The sequence below is a fragment of the Triticum aestivum genome, chromosome 3D (genome assembly GCF_018294505.1).
Source record: "Triticum aestivum cultivar Chinese Spring chromosome 3D, IWGSC CS RefSeq v2.1, whole genome shotgun sequence".
Classification (NCBI taxonomy): Eukaryota; Viridiplantae; Streptophyta; class Magnoliopsida; order Poales; family Poaceae; genus Triticum; species Triticum aestivum.
Genome location: NC_057802.1, coordinates 163,444,353 through 163,462,190, shown reverse-complemented (window position 1 = coordinate 163,462,190; position 17,838 = coordinate 163,444,353). Strand labels below are relative to the sequence as shown.

The 17,838-nt window shown below is 47.9% G+C and overlaps 2 protein-coding genes across 2 annotated transcripts; both read right to left on the bottom strand.

Moving 5' to 3' along the window:
* Nucleotides 1–7,860: 7,860 nt before the first annotated feature.
* Nucleotides 7,861–12,479, bottom strand: LOC123078052 (dynein light chain 1, cytoplasmic). The gene is made up of 3 exons (XM_044500440.1): nucleotides 12,084–12,479; nucleotides 11,853–11,958; nucleotides 7,861–8,247 (listed from the first exon to the last, which is right to left on the bottom strand). Exons 1-3 carry the CDS (start codon nucleotides 12,318–12,320, stop codon nucleotides 8,165–8,167), a joined length of 426 nt encoding a protein of 141 aa, XP_044356375.1. The 5' UTR covers nucleotides 12,321–12,479; the 3' UTR covers nucleotides 7,861–8,164.
* A 1,151-nt stretch (nucleotides 12,480–13,630) lies between these two features.
* On the bottom strand, nucleotides 13,631–16,717 carry LOC123078051 (epoxide hydrolase A). Its single transcript, XM_044500439.1, has 4 exons — nucleotides 16,184–16,717; nucleotides 15,907–16,089; nucleotides 14,387–14,628; nucleotides 13,631–14,003 (listed from the first exon to the last, which is right to left on the bottom strand). Exons 1-4 carry the CDS (start codon nucleotides 16,478–16,480, stop codon nucleotides 13,757–13,759), a joined length of 969 nt encoding a protein of 322 aa, XP_044356374.1. The 5' UTR covers nucleotides 16,481–16,717; the 3' UTR covers nucleotides 13,631–13,756.
* Nucleotides 16,718–17,838: the final 1,121 nt, after the last annotated feature.

Here is a 17,838-nt window from a genome sequence, read left to right as displayed (position 1 = left end):
GTCTGTGTGTTCGTCAATGTAACAACACCATTAGTAAGGTTTGTGCATATTACCTTGAAGGAGAGGAAGAGGTACTCGGTGTTTTATGAGAAACTCCCAGATTTTTGCTTTTTTTGTGGGCGTATGGGACATGTTGTGGAGGAATGCGGAGACGGAGTACATGACAGTGCACTTCGTGAATGGGGGGATTGGCTGCATTGGGTTAGTGAACCAGTGGGTTCCGGTGGTCGAGGTGGTAGAGGTGGAGGGAGCGATGGAGGTAGAGGAGGTGCTGGACCTGCTGGGTGGGGGCGTGGAGGAAGTAGGGGTGGTAGAGGAGGTGAAGCTAGAGGTAGTAGGGCTGACGCTGCGGAGGAGAAGGAGGAGGTGGTTTCTCAAAGGGAGGGTGGTTTGGAGCTGACCGTGGGGATGGATATCATGCAGTTTAAGATGATGAAGGCGGCGGAGGAACGTACAATGAGGAAGAGGCTGGTGGATGAGGATGCTGTGGTCAATGTGAGGGGCCAGGGTGGGCTGAACCTAGGAGGTAAGGTGGCAGATGCGGTCCTTCGCTTGGAGTTTGGCGATGCCAATGGTGTAGGGATCCCGTCGGACCCTAAGGGCACTCCGGGCAAGAAACCAATAGTGAAAAGGAGGAAGCAAGGGGAGGCAGTGGGGGAGGAAAGGGAGGGAGTTGACATGGACACCACTTCACAGGCAGCCTCCGGTGAGGAGGACCGCCGGGTCCAATGAATTGCCTAAGTTGGAACTGCCGGGGAGGGGGGAACACCCGGACAGTTCGTGAGCTAGCGACGTTGTGTAAGTCGCGTTCCCCCATGCTGGTGTTTTTGTGTGAAACAAGACAAAAGGAGGAGAAGATGAAAAGGATCCGCGCAAAACTTGGTCTGAAGGGTTTTTGTGGAGTGGATAGCAATGGTCTAAGTGGTGGTTTGGCACTATATTGGAGAGAAGAATGTGTGGTGGATATTCTCAACAAGGATGACAGGTTCATTGATGTAGCTATTAGGGTTCGGGAAGGAGCGCCGGAGTGGAGAGCTACCTTTGTATATGGAGAACCGCGGGTGGAAAATAGACACCTAATGTGGACTAGGTTACGGGATATGAAAACTGCTAATAATTTGCCCTGGCTAGTTATCGGTGACTTTAACGAAGCTATGTGGGACTTCGAGCATTTTTCAGTCACGCCAAGGGCGGAAGCACAGATGGTAGCGTTCAGGGATACGCTGGAGGTATGTGAATTAGTAGATCTTGGGTTCACCGGCCTTCCCTTCACATACGATAACAGAAGAGGGAGGTCGGCAAATGTCAAGGTGAGACTTGACCGAGCAGTGGCTACAAATGACTGGCGAAATTTATTCGCTTTTGCTGCAGTTGAGCATATACCGTCCCCGTGTTCTGATCACCTTGTGGTCTTCCTTAAAGGGGAACCGGACTCGGGACCGGCGAGAGTAACATGCCGCAGGTACGAGGTATTTTGGGAGAGAGATTCGGCGTTGCCAAAAGTGGTGGAAGAAGCATGGACAGCAGTAGGGGAGATTCATAACCTTGCGCAGTTGAGGGAGGCCCTGTCAAAAACAATGACTGCGCTAGGTTCATGGAGCAGGAAATTTGGCAATGTAACTAGAGAACTTGCGAGGTCTAGAAGCCAACTAGAGGAGCTTATGCACATGAATGCGGACAGGGAAGAAATAAGGAGTGTCATGGATAAAATGAATGAGCTGTTGTATCAGGAAGAGATGTTGTGGATGCAGAGATCGAGGATATCCTGGCTGAAGGAAGGAGATCGAAACACCAAGTACTTTCAAAGCAAAGCAGTTTGGAGAGCGAGAAAGAATAAGATCAGGGAGTTGACGGACAGCATTGGAACCGTTCATACTGAGTTTGCAACGATGAGCAATATCGCAAATGAGTATTTCCATAATATATTTGCTGTAAATACTTCCTCCAATGCATCTGAAGTAGTAAGTTTGTTTGAATGAGTGGTGTCGCAGGCTGATAATGATAGGCTGTGCGCGCCGTTTACGGACAAGGAGATCTCTGACGCATTGTTTCAAATTGGGCCTTTGAAGGCACCAGGGCCGGATGGATTTCCCGCACGTTTCTTTCAACGGAATTGGAGTACGGTGAAGGAGGGAGTCATGGCTGCGGTCAGGGAGTTTTTCAGTTCCGGTGTTATGCCTGAGGGTGTTAATGATACAACAATTGTGCTCATTCCAAAAATATCTAATCCCTCAAGGATGTCGGATTATAGGCCAATAAGTCTTTGTAATGTCACGTACAAGGTAATCTCAAAGTGCCTTGTTAATAGATTAAGGCCTTTGTTGGATGGCATAATCTCGGTGGAGCAAAGTGCTTTCATACCAGGCAGGATGATTACTGACAATGCCTTGGTTGCTTTCGAGTGCTTGCATTATATTAAACAAGAAAAGGACCCCTCAAGGAGTTTTTGTGCGTATAAGCTGGACTTGTCAAAAGCTTATGATAGAGTTGATTGGGCTTTCTTGAAGCAGGTGATGCAAAGGTTAGGGTTCTCTCACAGATGGATTGATTGGATTATGGCGTGCGTCACATCGGTGAGGTATTCAATTAAATTAAATGGAACTCTCCTGGATTCATTTGCACCGTCGCGTGGGCTATGGCAAGGAGACCCACTCTCTCCGTTTTTATTCCTATTTGTGGCAGATGGACTTTCAGCTATTTTGAAAAGCAAGGTACAAGTCGGAGATATTGCTCCCGTGAAAATTTGTAGGAGAGCCCCGGGTATATCCCACTTGTTGTTTGCAGATGATTCCATGTTGTTCTTTCAGGCTACGAGGGATCAAGCGGAGCAGGTTAAAGCAGCTTTGGATCTTTATAGTATGGCCACGGGTCAAAGCTTGAACTATGACAAGTGCTCTATTTTCTTCGGGGAAGCATGTCCGGCCCCCGATCAGGAGCAGGTTAGGGATGTTCTTAAAGTCAAAAGTCTAGTTTTTGAGGAGAAATACTTGGGTCTTCCAACACCCGAGGGTCGCATGTCTAAAGGGAAGTTTCAAAACCTCCAAACAAGACTTACCAAAAGAATTGTCCAGTGGGGTGACGGATTGTTGGCGCAGCCGGGGAGGGAAGTGCTTATAAAGTCTGTCGCCCAAGCTCTACCCACATATATAATGGGAGTGTTTAAGCTTCCGTTCTCGGTGTGTGATGATCTCACTAGAATGGTGAGGAACTTTTACTGGGGGTCAGAGAAGGGGAAGAGGAAGGTGCATTGGAAGGGTTGGGATCATCTTATGCAACCAAAAGATAGAGGTGGAATTGGTTTCCGAGATTTTTGCCTATTCAACCAAGCCCTGCTAGCTCACCAAGCTTGGAGGTTGATCACAAGGCCGGATAGCTTGTGCGCCCGTTTGCTCAAATCCAAATACTACCCGGCGGGCAAGTTAGAAGACACGGTGTTTGCTGGAAATGCCTCATCATCTTGGCAGGCTATTAGCCATGGTTTGGAGTTGTTAAAGAAAGGTCTGATTTGGAGAATAGGCGATGGGAGAAGCATTCGGGTGTGGCGAGATAGCTGGATACCAAGGCCTTTCTCTTACAAACCGATCTCGAGGCAGGGTGTCTGTCGCATTCGATATGTGTCCGATCTTTTGAATGACAATGGGACCTGGAAAGTTCAAACTTTGAACCAATATCTCATGCAAGCAGATGTGTTGGAGATTCTGAAAATCAGGGTGTCACTTAGGCGAGGCGAGGATGTTCTTGCGTGGGGGCCGGACAAGTTGGGTGTCTTCTCTGTGAAGAGTGCATATCAGCTGGCGTTCGACGAGATACACAGGGCCAACGCAGAATTCTCTAGTTCGTCGCCGTCAGGTGCGAGAAGCTGTTGGAAGTTCATCTGGAGTTGTGGTGCTCCGCCAAGAGTGGCAAACTTTGCATGGAGAGTCATGACCGATGGGTTGCCAACGTGGAAAAATAAGCATAAGATCGGATTGGAGACCACAAGTGTTTGCCCGGTCTGTGGACTAGACACGGAAGATAATTTTCACCCGTTCGTGCGGTGCCAGTTCGGGAGGGATCTATACTTGAGAATGGCAAAAGTCTGGAGATTACCTCGGATACAGTCTTTTGTTAATTGTGGCAGGGAGTGGCTACTGCAAGTACTCGCGCCTATGAGCGATATTGAGAGGTGTATGATACTTCTCGTGTTCTGGAGAAGTTGGTTCATACGCAATGAGGTGGTGCATCATAAACCGGTACCACTGATGGAAGTATCGGTCCGTTTCCTGCAGAGCTATCTGGACTCTCTGGTGGCCATCAAGAACGATAAAGGTGTAGATGCAGGGAGAGGAAAGGCCAGCATTATGATGGACAATAGTCTGCAATCGGTCCATCTTAAGGCTACGTTGCCTAGCTGGGAAAAACCGATGCATGGGTGGACAAAACTAAACACAGATGGAGCTTTTGTGTCATGTGAAGATGCTGGGGCAGGTATGATCTTGAGAGATGAGGTAGGAGGAATCATCTTCTCAGCGTGTAGGGTGTTACGGACCTGCCGAGATGCACTGGAAGCTGAGCTTTTTGCTTGCTTGGAGGGGTTGTCCTCTTCGGTTCAACGCACTACGCTGCCGATACAAGTTGAGCTTGACTCTTCTGCTGCTGTGGCTATGCTCACTTGTGGAGATATTGATCGTTTGGTCTACTCGTCTTTAGTTAATGAGATTAGAAACTTATTAAGCCGTCATAAAACTTGTATTACTCATGTAGCTCGCTCACGAAATAAGGCGAGCGACTTGTTAGCCTCCTTTGGTCGTCTAAATAAGAGGACTATGACTTGGTTAGGATCGGGTCCTCCGGAAGTCCTGGAGTTAGTTGCCGAGGATTGTAATGATACTGTGATTGAGTAATACAAGGTTTGAGTCCGCAAAAAAAAGGCAGATATACGACGGTTTTTTTTTTTAGGAATACACGACGGCTTTCTAAAACACCTAGTCGTCTGTCTCTCTAAGGTGCGCGTGCGTAGGCTAATTATTAGGTCGCGCGGCGTCGTCACCGTCCGTGAACACTTTTTCTCACTGTCCGAGCAGCGTGGACATTGCTGCGTGCAGGCGGCATGGAATCAGGTCGCTTCGATCGAACGGACGTTGCCTTGCACTCACGACGGCGACCGGAAAGGAAGCATCGCATCTCACCGCACCGGCCGCACGTCGACGTCACGGGCTCGAGTGCGTTTACTCATATGTGAACCTTGTCATGCCAAAACGTCTCTCCGTTGCTGTGAACTCTGCGTCAAATCGATTGATCTTTCTTCCATTAAAAAAACAATTGATCCTTCATGAGATACGATGGTTTAGTATAGCTGACCAGAAAACAGCGACAAGGATTATCCTCCGCGTGGAGAACCCAATTAACGGGAAGATACACCGTGCTCACAGATCGACGAGATCTTGCACCAGAAACAGCCAAAAACCTCGAATCCCACGCTCACAGCAGCGTGCCAGTTTCTTCAAAAGGAAATACCCCGGGCTGGGTGCACACAGCCAGAGCTGCTCCCCGGGTGACTTACCACGGGCGTGTTTGGTTGCCCGCACCGAGCCCAACCAGGCCCGCGCGGAAAGGGAGAGGCCTGTTTGGTTGCCAGGTTTTACTGTTGGGTTTGCATCGCACGCTTCTCAAAGCAGCCCAAAGCCTGGCTCGCTGGAAACCCTCGGATCGGCAGTTTCTCGCGAGCCAGGCGGAGTGCGGCGCAAGGTCGCTGGGCGGGAGCGAGGCGCGGGTGGGGGGGTGGCGGGAGATGGAAATTTGGCGCGTCGTCCCGGCGCCAAATTCGTCTCACCCCCCTTTCACTCGCTCATCCATAGCCACTGCCCCCCTTTCTTCTGCACTGCCTCACCACCGGCGGCGGCTGCGATTTCAGATCTGCGCTATAGGCAGCGGCGTTTGCGGCTGATCTGGTGCTCCCCTTGCTGTTGGCCAGCGTCTGGTCGACCTACTCTGTGCCATGGCTCCCCTACGCCGTCCTCGTCTTCGATGCCGGTAAGCAGCACCCCCTCCCCCTTTGTTAGCTCAGTGGTTAGGCCTTTAAGCTAGGTGTAGGATCGATTTGCCACTGAACGAACCGTCGATGTCGACTAGGTTATGGACGCACGGATGAGGCTGATAATCCAGGCAGCAGCACTGATTAGTGTGATTCAGGCATGGGTAGTGTTCATGCACCAGAGAGCTGTTCGTCGTGCTGGGAGACCGTTGATCCGCTATGGTCCATTGTTTCCCCGGGAACAGGAGAGGATCCAAAATCTGAGCTACATCTACAACTGCAATGACGTCGAGGCTCTGTGGATGCTTAGAATGAAAAGAGCACCATTTGCCAGGCTTGTCGAGACCTTCAGGAGCAGGGGCCTGTTACAAGATAGCATCAACACCAGTGTCGAAGAGCAAGTGGCCATGTTCCTCCATGTTGTTGGCATAACCAGAGGTTTAGGGTCATTCACAACACGTTCAGGAGGTCAATGGAGACCATCTCTAGGTACTTCAAGCAGGTGCTTTTTGCTGTTGGGGAGCTTAGAGGAGAGATGATCAGGAGACCATCTGGCCAGACTCCACCCAAGATTCGCAGAAGCCTAAGATGGTATCCATACTTCAAGGTGAGCATTGACAATATACACTTTTCATTGCTTGATATGCTTGTATTTTGCAAGTTCAGCACTAACACAGGCTAGTGATGCCATTTTCAGGACTACATTGGGGCAATAGATGGTACTCATGTCACTGCCAGAGTTCCTAGGTCATAGTCTGCAACATACAGGGGGAGGAAGCACTACACAAGCCAGAATGTGCTTGCTGCTGTTGACTTTGATCTGAGATTCACATATGTGCTGGCTGGCTGGGAGGGGTCAGCGCATGATGCAAACATTCTCACTGACAACATGAGTCGACCTGATGGGATCAACATCCCCGACGGCAAGTTCTACCTTGGAGATGCTGGCTATGCATGTCGGCCGGGTGTTCTTCCACCCTTCAGGAAAACCAGGTACCATCTCAACGAGTTCTCTGGTAGGAACTTTCCTAGGACTGCACAGGAGCTACTTAGTCTCAGACACTCCAGCCTTAGAGTAACTGTTGAGAGGGCATTTGGAGCTCTGAAGAATAGGTTTAAGATCCTGGATCAGAAGCCATTCCACCCATACCCCACTCAGGTTAAACTAGTTCTTGCTTGTTGCATTCTGCATAACTGGATCCTCCAGTGGGGCTTTGATGAACACGTGTCTGACGATGTTGTTAGCTCTAGCCATGATGTGGAGGCATTTGACAATGACGGTTGGAAGAACAAAAAGGTTGGAGCGGGCAGAGGCAATGTGGCTTAACAGAGGTCAGTGCAGGATTTGAAGAAGAGGAAGAAGAAACAGCAGCAGCAGAAGCACAAAAGAAGAGGAAGAAGCAGCAGCAGCAGAAGAGGAAGATGAAACAACAACACCGATGAACTATCCTCTATTTAGTCAATGGCTCTTAATAATTTGATCTGTCATTTGATTGTAGTTAGGATGAACTGTCATTTGTTTAACTAGCTGGCACTATGTTCAGATTGTGTGTGATAAGGTCACCATTAGTTAAAAGTGGTGACAACATCTTATGCAGGTTGCAACCAAACACCATGTCATATGTGCACCTAATGCAATGCGGGCAACCAAACGCTGGGTCAAAAATATTTGTCTCGTGCAACTAAGGGCATGCAGGCAACCAAACTATGTGCATCTGGGGTTTTTTGGCCTGCATCCCCTCAAACCGGCTCAATAGAGCCAGGCTGAATCGGCAATGTAACCAAACACGCCCCATATGAACACACAACTAGTGCAGGTTATCCGGGGTGGGGTGTATGACTCAATACGAGCAAAATGTAAATTCTGAATTTGACCATCCCACGAGGCCAGGACACTTGGCAAGTCAGTAGATCAGACAGTTTTTCGTACATTGTCGACGATGACTTCTCGTTCGATTTTGTGGCAATATTACAATGAGACAACGTCAACAACACCTAGCTGAAACAAAGCAAAACAAAGACACGATCTAAGATTTCACACCAACATGGAGTCGTTTCCAAATTTCTGATTTTCCAGTTCAGTTGCAGACGTGGATCAAAGAGGGGCACACAGGTGATTGACGCCAGCGGGAGAAGGATCAGCTGCGCCCATCACCCAGACTTAAATAGCAAGACAGCTTTAGAATCAATGTAGAAATACACAAAGTAGTTCGTCTCGTGCGTCACATAGGAACCTGCAAATGCGATGAAAATAATAATTAGCAACATTGCTTGCACTCGTATGTATCTTTTGTCTATAGCAAAGGGTCCGAGATCATCAGACAAGTGCTGTAGATTATAACAGTGAAAAATATTGTATCATATCATGTGTAGCTTCCAGCATTTGAAGTTCTCAAAAGGATCTCTTAGGCAAACCAGCAACCAGGTATGGGGGCAATAGTTTATTGCCCAGGATCAACAAATGAAACTCAAGACAACAAGTATAATAAAATACACCACTAGCCTCTTAAGTCTTAACTGCAACTCACTATATAGAGTGGGAATGAAAATGGGAGGCAAATCGGGAGTAGTCAGTTTAAGTTATTATCTTTCAATGTTTTAGCAGCTAGCTGTTTCAACATATACCCAATCTCCCTACACCAACCAAGGGAACAGCTTAAAAAAAGAAATGTGATTATGTTCCCATCGTTTGTCAGCTCACTTGTTACGTTCCCAAGCAAAGGCAGAACTCCCTACAGTTCACCACATAGTTGCCAGGAATCAGGGTCGGCCGGGTCGAGGAACGGGGTCGCGGGTCGTGGTTCGCCACCCCTCCGGATCGAGGTTCGACGAGGGGTATACATCTCCGGGACATCAATTGGGAACGTGGGTCGTGACCCAAACTATTTCGGGTCGATGACTCTGGGTCATGGTGATTTTGCCATGGATGGAAAGAGAGATCCCGCCATTCCCGCCTGAAAAGATTATGATCTGAGTGGTGATTTATTTCCCTCCTACTTTCCCAGAAAAAATGACGCCACAAGTCAGCCGTCTACGGCGTGACCTTCTCATTTACCATATTCTATCACACCAAGAGTAACTATTCCCATATCTTTCTTCTTTACTTCATCTGCAGAGCTCTAGTCTCCGATCCCGTTCCAAGCCACGAGTCGTTCAGCACTCCTCCAGTTTGCCCTTCCAGCTTCCATCGAGGCCAAATCTTTCACACCAAGCGTTTATCCATCGAGGCCTCTTATCCATCAATGGCAGGACTATGGGAGCAAGGTGAGAGAGGGCGGATACCACACCAAGAAGCTCGACGACCGGCGGCGAGTGGCGGACTGCAGACGGCGGACACCAACAGTCCGGTGGATTTCTGAATTTGGAGCGCGATTACTAGGTAACCCTCGATTCACCATGACACCCGTTTCCCCGCAGTTGTTCTTGATCTGGGGTTCTGGGGTATCATCGATCGATCAGGGTCGCGATCCGCCTGACGACCCATCACGAACCCACCTCGTCCCCGACCCTCGATTGGGGTCAATCGACCCCGGGTCACAGAACGCACCCTCGACCCGCGAACCCGGCTACTATGGTTCACCACAATAATACACAACCAATCATACTGAATGGTTTTTTCTTTGGAGGTTTTTAACCTTCAGCTCATGGGCCACATAAACTAAAGCTCCTGGATGGAACATACCAAAACAAATAATAACTCCAGTGGGACTGACAAAGTTTGAGTATCCTCTGACTGGTTTGAGAAGATGACACCCCTCTAAGAAAATCCACAAAAGCAAAGCAAGACAAGAAATACACACAAGCTAAACCTTGGGAATTAAACAAATAAACACCAAAAATGGGCCAAAGAGAATATACTATGAGCAATTCACCCAATCATACTTATTAGATTGACTGATGAAATTAGTGAATCAAAATCTTTCTACATTTTCTACAAGACTTTGAGAAGCAAAGGTAAGCTTTCTCTAGCGTCTGTACAGCCAACTAGAGAGCCCTAATATTAACAAAATTTGTTCTTTCACTTTAGGATTTAGTTTTTGGGACATAATCACCAATACGACATGGAACCACGAGATCATCTAAAGGTCATGACATGGGATTTAACAGCTGGTATTGTGTCAAATGGAGCACCAGTTATTGTTGTTGTTGTGGTCACAAACCAAACACCTATCTACCTTGATCAAACCAGCCTTACTCGAATGGTGGCAAACTGAGGCAACCATAGTGGCCAATCAAATAGGCCTAGCTCCTTTCAGGGTGAGGAGCGTAGCAAGTAATAACAATCAATATAACAAAAGTAGAGCCATATGTTCCCTTGGTCCCCCTCTCTGTTTATTGGAAAAGAAAACTTGATGTGTTGCTAAAGTTTAGACTAACATCCGTCTACCTTGATCAAATCAGCCTTACTCCAATGGTGGCAAACTGAGGCAACCATAGTGGCCAATCAAATAGGCCTGGCTCCTTTCAGGGTGAGGAGCGTAGCAAGTAATAACAATCAATATAACAAAAGTAGAGCCATATGTTCCCTTGGTCCCCCTCTCTGTTTATTGGAAAAGAAAACTTGATGTGTTGCTAAAGTTTAGACTAACAAATGTGAAGAAAATAATATTATAATACAAAGGAAAACACTGATTTGCAACCAAGATGCGGGATTTCAATAATCACAGCAAACACAAATGAAACGACTCTCTTGTCATGGGCCTAATGGCTATCATTGTTGTTTGGTCAGTGCCAGCTAAAGAGAAAAAAAAAACCATGCAAATCGACCATACGTGCAATAACTTAATGATTATCTGTATTCCTGATGCGACCTTCTACTGTAAAATGATCTGGCTTGCAAATAAATACTGTCAACAAACTCTAAGAAATCTGGTGAAATGAAACGGTTACCCCTCAAGTAAGATAACCCTTTTTTTGTAGAAGGCAGAGTGGAAAATGTATAATTAACAGTAACACGTAACTGTCTGCACACATGAAGACATTTGATTAATCTGTTGTTCTTCTAGAACCACTTCACCATTCGAATGAGCTAATTGCATTTGAGGTCCCCAAAATTTCTTTCAGCCTAATGTTAACTGTCGAAGTTTTAATAATGGGAAGATGGAAACAAATGATATGGTGCATCATGTAAACCTCTAAGATGACACGGCATACCATGTGGCATGACAAAGAAAATCTTGTGGCATGGCATTACCAAGTCAGCTGAGAAATCTACATAACATGCCATATCAGTTTTCCATGCATCTCATTATAAGATCAACATACAAGGACCCAAATGCAATTTACTCTAATTAGTTTTATACAAGAAAGACTGAAACATAAATTCCAGATTTCTCAGCTGAAAATACAACAAACTGAGTTATAGCTACGGAAAGTTGGATCTGGTTGATACTGGCGAGAACCTGAGCAAATACTTACATTGGTAGAAAAAATAGCATCCAAACAATGAGCCATATGAGCAAGGAATCACACTACATTAGCACATCCTATTTCCTAAGTGCCAGCTTGCTTTTGCGTTGACCTAAAAGACATCAGATGATTTATCCTTAGGGCCATTCTATTAATATTGGCCCTTCAAAGTACTTCTGAAATACATAATCTAAAGGGTCACTTATGCAGTTAACTTAGCATTCTATTGCTGCATCTGACATCCACAGAAATTATGCCTCAGTCACTGTCCCCTAGGAGATATATTCATCAACAGAAGTTTATGGTCGCCTCAGAAGAGAAGAAAATGGCCACGCTCAAGCAAGCCAAATCACCCCAAAGTACATCCACCACAGACGCATCCTCCGTACAACGCTATTTCGAAAAGGAATGGGGGAAGAGAGGGGATTACCGAAGTTGCGGCCGACGATGCAGTGCCAGGTGGGGCCGTGGTTCTTGTCGAACTCCTTCTTGATGTACTCCGCGATGTCCTTCTCCATGGTGTGCTTCTCGAACGCCTAGTATGCAAAAAAGGACAAACAAATAAACAAATTCCCCACACCAAACCCCAGCGGCCAGCCACGCTGGGACAGCGCGGCGGGACCAAATCGAGAATCCAATGTGCAGGGAGAAAGGGGATTACGACGCGGGAGATGTCGAACGCCTCCTTCTGCATCTCCTCCTTCATGTCGGCGCTCTTGAGCGTGATCTTGTGCGCCGTGGGCGACGCGGCGGCCGGCGGCGGGGAGCCCAGCGAGGCGGTGGCGGAGGCGGCGAGCCTGCGGTCGGCGTCGGCCGGGGCCCGCGGCGCGTAGGGCGCCGGGTGGGAGGCGGCGACGGCGGCGGCGCCCGCGATCCCGCGCTTGAGCTCGTCGGACATGGCTGCGAATCTCTGGCGTGGAAGGCAGTGTGGCTTGGCTTGTGGTGGAAGCAGTTGGATGGAGGAGCTCAGCGATACCTTTCTCCACTCCGCCCTTTTCAAAGCCGACGGTGGCTCCTGCCGTGCTGCTTCATCATTGTACGGGAGGCCGGGCCTTCTAGCGGAACCTACTACTACTAGAGAGGGGAAGCGGAATGCGCTGACAAGTCGGGGAGGTAATGGGCTGCATACCTGAAGCACGCAGGGATCAGCCCATACCCGAGTACTGTAGCTGCTACTGTAGCATGTTATTTTTTTTTGGTTGTTCTAACACTTTCTTTTAGTTCATTGTTTTTGAGATAGTTCACCACTCATGTCAAGTGCCACACTTTCTTTTAGTTGTGAAAATTCGCAAAAAAAAATTAATTGTGAAGAATATTTGGAAGTGCAAACTTTTTTAAAAATACACGGACATTTATTGGAAAATCCGAAGATTTTTTGAAATTGGGAATAAAATTTTAAAACACAAACAATTTTGAAAATCCAAACATTTCATGAAATTGTGAATATTTTCTAAAAATACAATTTTCTTTTAGAAAATAGGCAAAAAATTGAAAACATGAACATTTTTTGAAATTTCTAAACAAAGGAAAAATAAAATAAACTTCAAAAGGAAAAAAAAAGAAAACCAGTGAACAACGCCAAGATCATCGACAATCTGCTTCCCAGTTTGTTGATCGTAGTGTTAAAAAAAAAGGCGCTATTCTACAATGTGAAGTTACTCGCGGTTCAGCATGTTCATCAACTACTCATGATACACCTAGCTACGCCAGAAACTAACAAATTTCCCTCTGCAGGTCAGCATTGGAACGGTTGAGTTCCAGAGGCAGCGGAGCCGTACATCCCTTTCAAGATTTTCACGGCAAAACTCAGCTGCCCTAGAGGCAGAGGTGTTTCAGAACATCTCACACAACTGCTTCAACTAGCCTAAAGTAAAACACAAGCCTTCAATGGAAGAGTTTACGTTATTTTTGCAATATTTTTTTGTAAGTTTGAAGTTGAACTTAATTTAACAAGTCAAGCAATTCTATTTGCCCACAATAATAGGAAATTTGCCCCTGCCCATATTCTTCCCATATGTTTGTCCACTACCTCAGTATGAACCTAACCAAAAGAAAAAAAGAGGTCCAAAAGACAGCCCGAATAAAGAAGAAATGGTAATCTGGTGGTTTTTTCTACCGGTTTCAGCTGCTAAGATTTCACTGCTGCCCACAGGTTACACTTTGCCCCTCTGCATAGAAACAGGAGGACATGAAAGTTCACAGTAATTCTTCTGTGACAATCAGACCATGGTTTTATTTAGAGAAATTTCAGTATCATGGCATGTGTAATCAACAACTTATAAGTACATAAACAGAACCGAAACAGGTAGGTTCGCCGAGACTCTCTTGATATAATCAGAACTTGCTGAAGAACTCGCAGATGTAATCTGAAACCTCATTAGGCTTCTCCTGGTTGCAGAAGTGACTCACTCCCTCCATGACAACCACATCCTCCAGATTCGGCACGCTCGCTTTCAAGCCACCCTTGTGAATGTAGTCTTTCACCCCCGGTACATTGTATGTAACGTCAAGGTCCCCAACGATGAATTTTGTTGCTACTTTTATTGGAGCTCCAGTCCATGGTGCAGAAAGCTCCCAATTCCTGCATGAACACGAAAGTAAGTTGAGCCAGATCTAACGCCTGCGTTAACTCTGGTAAAATGCCTTCACCCATAAAACTTATGAACTGAAGTTGGCGCAATCAGATATGTAGTTCAGACATACGTATATATATCAATTTAAAATTGCTAAGAAAGAGCATGTTTCTGTACATTTTGCCACTAGGTTCCTAGTCTTTGTAGGTTACGACAACTAGCATTTAGGATGCAATTCCCCTCATCTGATCACTCGAAAGCATAAAGTTACGCAGTACAGAGTATATCATCAGTAACCAATTGAAATGAAGTAACTTTCCTGGCTAACATTAGTAAATAAAGCAGTAAATTGTAAAACCAAGACAGTGAGAATGGGCCGTAGGTGACATACAAGTCCATGCATCTGTAGTAGTTAAGCCCTCCTGTAAACCCTGTCTTCTCAAATTTGTCTGCATAGTAGGAAATATCTTCTTCAGACAACCATGGAGGGCAAGTACCATCCGAATCTAGTGAGTCAAAGAAGGTCTTGTCCTTGGGTAGAATAGGAGGAGCTGGTTTGCGCATTCCAAAGACCGTCTTAAACTTATGACTATTGTCGTATAGAGCAAATTCGGCTTCAGCGACTCCAGGCTCCTGCATGCATAATTCAGTAATGCATATGAACGACTGTTTCCGACAAACCAAATCTGAAGCGATGTTGGTGCAGACGAAAACTATATCTAAGAATAAGCAATTAAACAGCAACATCTAGTACTGTGTCAGGAGATACTTTTAAACCTGAGTCTGCAGGTAGGAATTGTTGAAGTCCTATACTCGAAAAAGAAATCCAGGCAATGACAAGATAGACAATTATAATCTGTCAGTCAGTTGAATGTTTTTAAGGCTAACTGTAATCACTGTAATACTCCGTATTGTTATTTACAGCTCTGCAAAAGGGATGTTGTGTGTTCCCTGATTTTTTTGTGTGCTTGTTACAGAGATGTTTTCCCATATACTTACGGATACACGTTCAATTCCTTGTGTTGCTACAGATCAAAATGGATTAAAACAAGACCAAATCATCTACATCTGCTCACATATCAGGCATTTGTCATGTCAAACATGTGATGTGGCCTGAAAGTGAGCAGACCGCCATCACCGAGTGAAATCTTTATAAGAGTAAAGATAAAGATCCGTGTTGTTGTTTGCAAAGCATGGTGTCTTTCAAGAAAATGCTTTTACTTGGAGCCTTGCACACTCCATATCTTGAAAATGCGATATTGTAATTTTTGGGTTTCAACAAAAGCACAATGTCAATAAGAACTAAAGTTTGTTACTGAAGATTTATAGTACTTAAGGTACTCGGGTTCTTAACCTGATAAGGACATAGGTGTAATTGCATAGAAAATAAAGCTTCAACAAGTAAATTTGGCATATTTCAAGAAACAATGGTTTTACCTACTATGTATCTCAGGAATGCGATAATGTTAAGTTACCAGCTTCAAAAAAGACAATACGAAGTATCCAATTTCAATTGAACCAATAACTCAATTTCCTTAGTGAAAAACACTACTCAATGCAATGATACGCTCCCAGGCGTATTGGAGAAAAAAAAACACTACTCAACCTCCAATCTAATATACCGATATTTCTTGTTTATTACCATTTCTCCATTGTTATCTATCTGGAATTCCGAAGTTCGAATAATCTTGTTTGGTTCGATCCCTTGGTAAGCATCACGAACAGCCCACCATGAAGACAATCGTCTAACACACGAAATTATGCCAACAACTATGAACCGGTTCAATTGTTTTGCCACGACCAGTAAACAGACCCCTATCCAATAAAGTCGTCAGGACAGATGAACACAACTCATAATGACATTGATTATGTTTGCCATAAGCAGGACAGAAAGGAGATGAAGGGCTCCACCTGGAAACGGCACATGTAGTGGTCTTCCCCGCACAAGGCCCTGATGACCTGGAGCGGGCTCCCCTCGGAGCTGCGCGGGTGGTAGGCCACGCTGAGGTTAACGAGCGCCCGCACAAGGTCCGGCCGGAGCAGGCAGAGCTGCCATGCCACGAGTGCGCCCCAGTCGTGTCCAACCACGAACACCTGCCACGCGAGCCCGAGAATGAAACAGCAATCTTAGCAAGGAGCATGGCCGGCGTGGGGGATCTCGAAGGGCGAACGGGTTCGATGCTAAGACCTGGGGCTGAGCGAGGTCGGCGATGAGGGCCACGAGGTCGCCGACGAGGTGGAAGATGGAGTAGGAGCCCGCGGAGGGCGGGGCGTCGGAGTCGCCGTAGCCGCGCATGTCAGGCGCGACGGCGCGGAAGCCCCGGGCCGCCAGGGCGGCCATCTGGTGGCGCCAGCCGTACCAGAGGTCCGGGAAGCCGTGCACGAGCAGCACCGCGGGGCCGTCCTCGGGCCCCGCCTCCGCCACGTGCAGCCGCACCCCCTTGGCCACCTCCACCATCCGGTGCCGCACCCCCTCCGGCTCCATCGCTGCCGCTGCTTCTCTCGCGCTCGTGGCCGGCGCAAGGGATGATTATCCGGTGGGTTTGGGGGTAGCTTGCGCGCGCTGCTTCGAGTGCGTCGCCGACCGCTGGCTGTGTGGCTAAGCGGGCGAGAATTTCGTGGCTTGTGTGGGGCGGCCGGACGGGCGCCGGCAAGAGGAGTTTTTGGCAGCTTGCCGAAATTTCGCACACCTTGGACTTGGATTGGACTGGACCGGGTGTCGCGGCTCTCTTTCCTCGTCGTTCGTAGACTTGAAGACTGCCGCATATGCATTTACTGGTCCAAGTTGCTTACGCCGACTCCATCGCACGACTCCCAAATCATGTACGTGTTGGATGTGATTAAGATAAATAGAAAACTTAAATAAAATGCCTAAAAAGTAAAATAAACGCAAATAAAAAACATAAAACATAAGTTAGGGTTCACGGCCACAAAACGGCCCAGTTTCACGGTTACATTGCCATAATTAACATAAAACAAAATAAAAAACGCGGCCCGCCGTCTTCAATGCCCGTTGATGTCGTGGCTGTCGCCGTCTTCAGTGACCGTCGGTGTCGTCATCGTTGCTGACGAGGTCGACGTAGTCCGGCGGCGTCCAGAGGTGGGCCGGCGGTCCGTGGTACGCGGGGGCGGGCTGGAACGCGGCGGGTGCCTACACCACCTCCTCCCGTGGCGACGCGTCCCGCTCCGGTGACCGCGGCGGCGTGGGGCACCAGTTCATGCCCCACATCGTCGGCCATCTCCGGAGCCGTGCACGACCAGCTCCACTGCTGGCCCACCAGGCCCGGGTGGAATGCGGCCACCGACGCCTCCTCCATCACCTCCTCCGCCGTCACCATCTCCAGCTCGGGGATGGCGACGTCGCCGGCCGCAGAGAGGGCCATCGTCTCCTCGAGGCCCGGCCATTGACGCTCATCGTGCGTGTTCATGGAGTCCTCCATGACACGTTGCATGAGCCGGGCCTCCTCCTCCGCTGTCATGCGAGGAGGTGGAGGTGGCGACAGAGATGGGAAGGCGACGGCGTGGGCGTGAGGCCGCACACCCGCGTACGCCCGCGCACCTCCCGACGTGGCCGCTGCGGCCCCGACGCCGTGCCGACGAAGTAGGAAGCGCGCCGCACGTCGTGCTCGTCCTGGAGCCACGTGTCCCAGAGCACGGAGTCGGGGACGTACCTATCGTTGTAGTAGAGGTCGTCGGGGAGGAGGCGGCGGCGGCGCTCGATCTCATCGCGGCGTGCACGACCGCTCATCGGGACCGGCGGGATCGGGACCCGGTCGACGGAGAGGTGCCAGTTGTTGGGGAGGTGGACGTCGCTCCACGGGACAGGCGTCCGCGTCTCCCAAT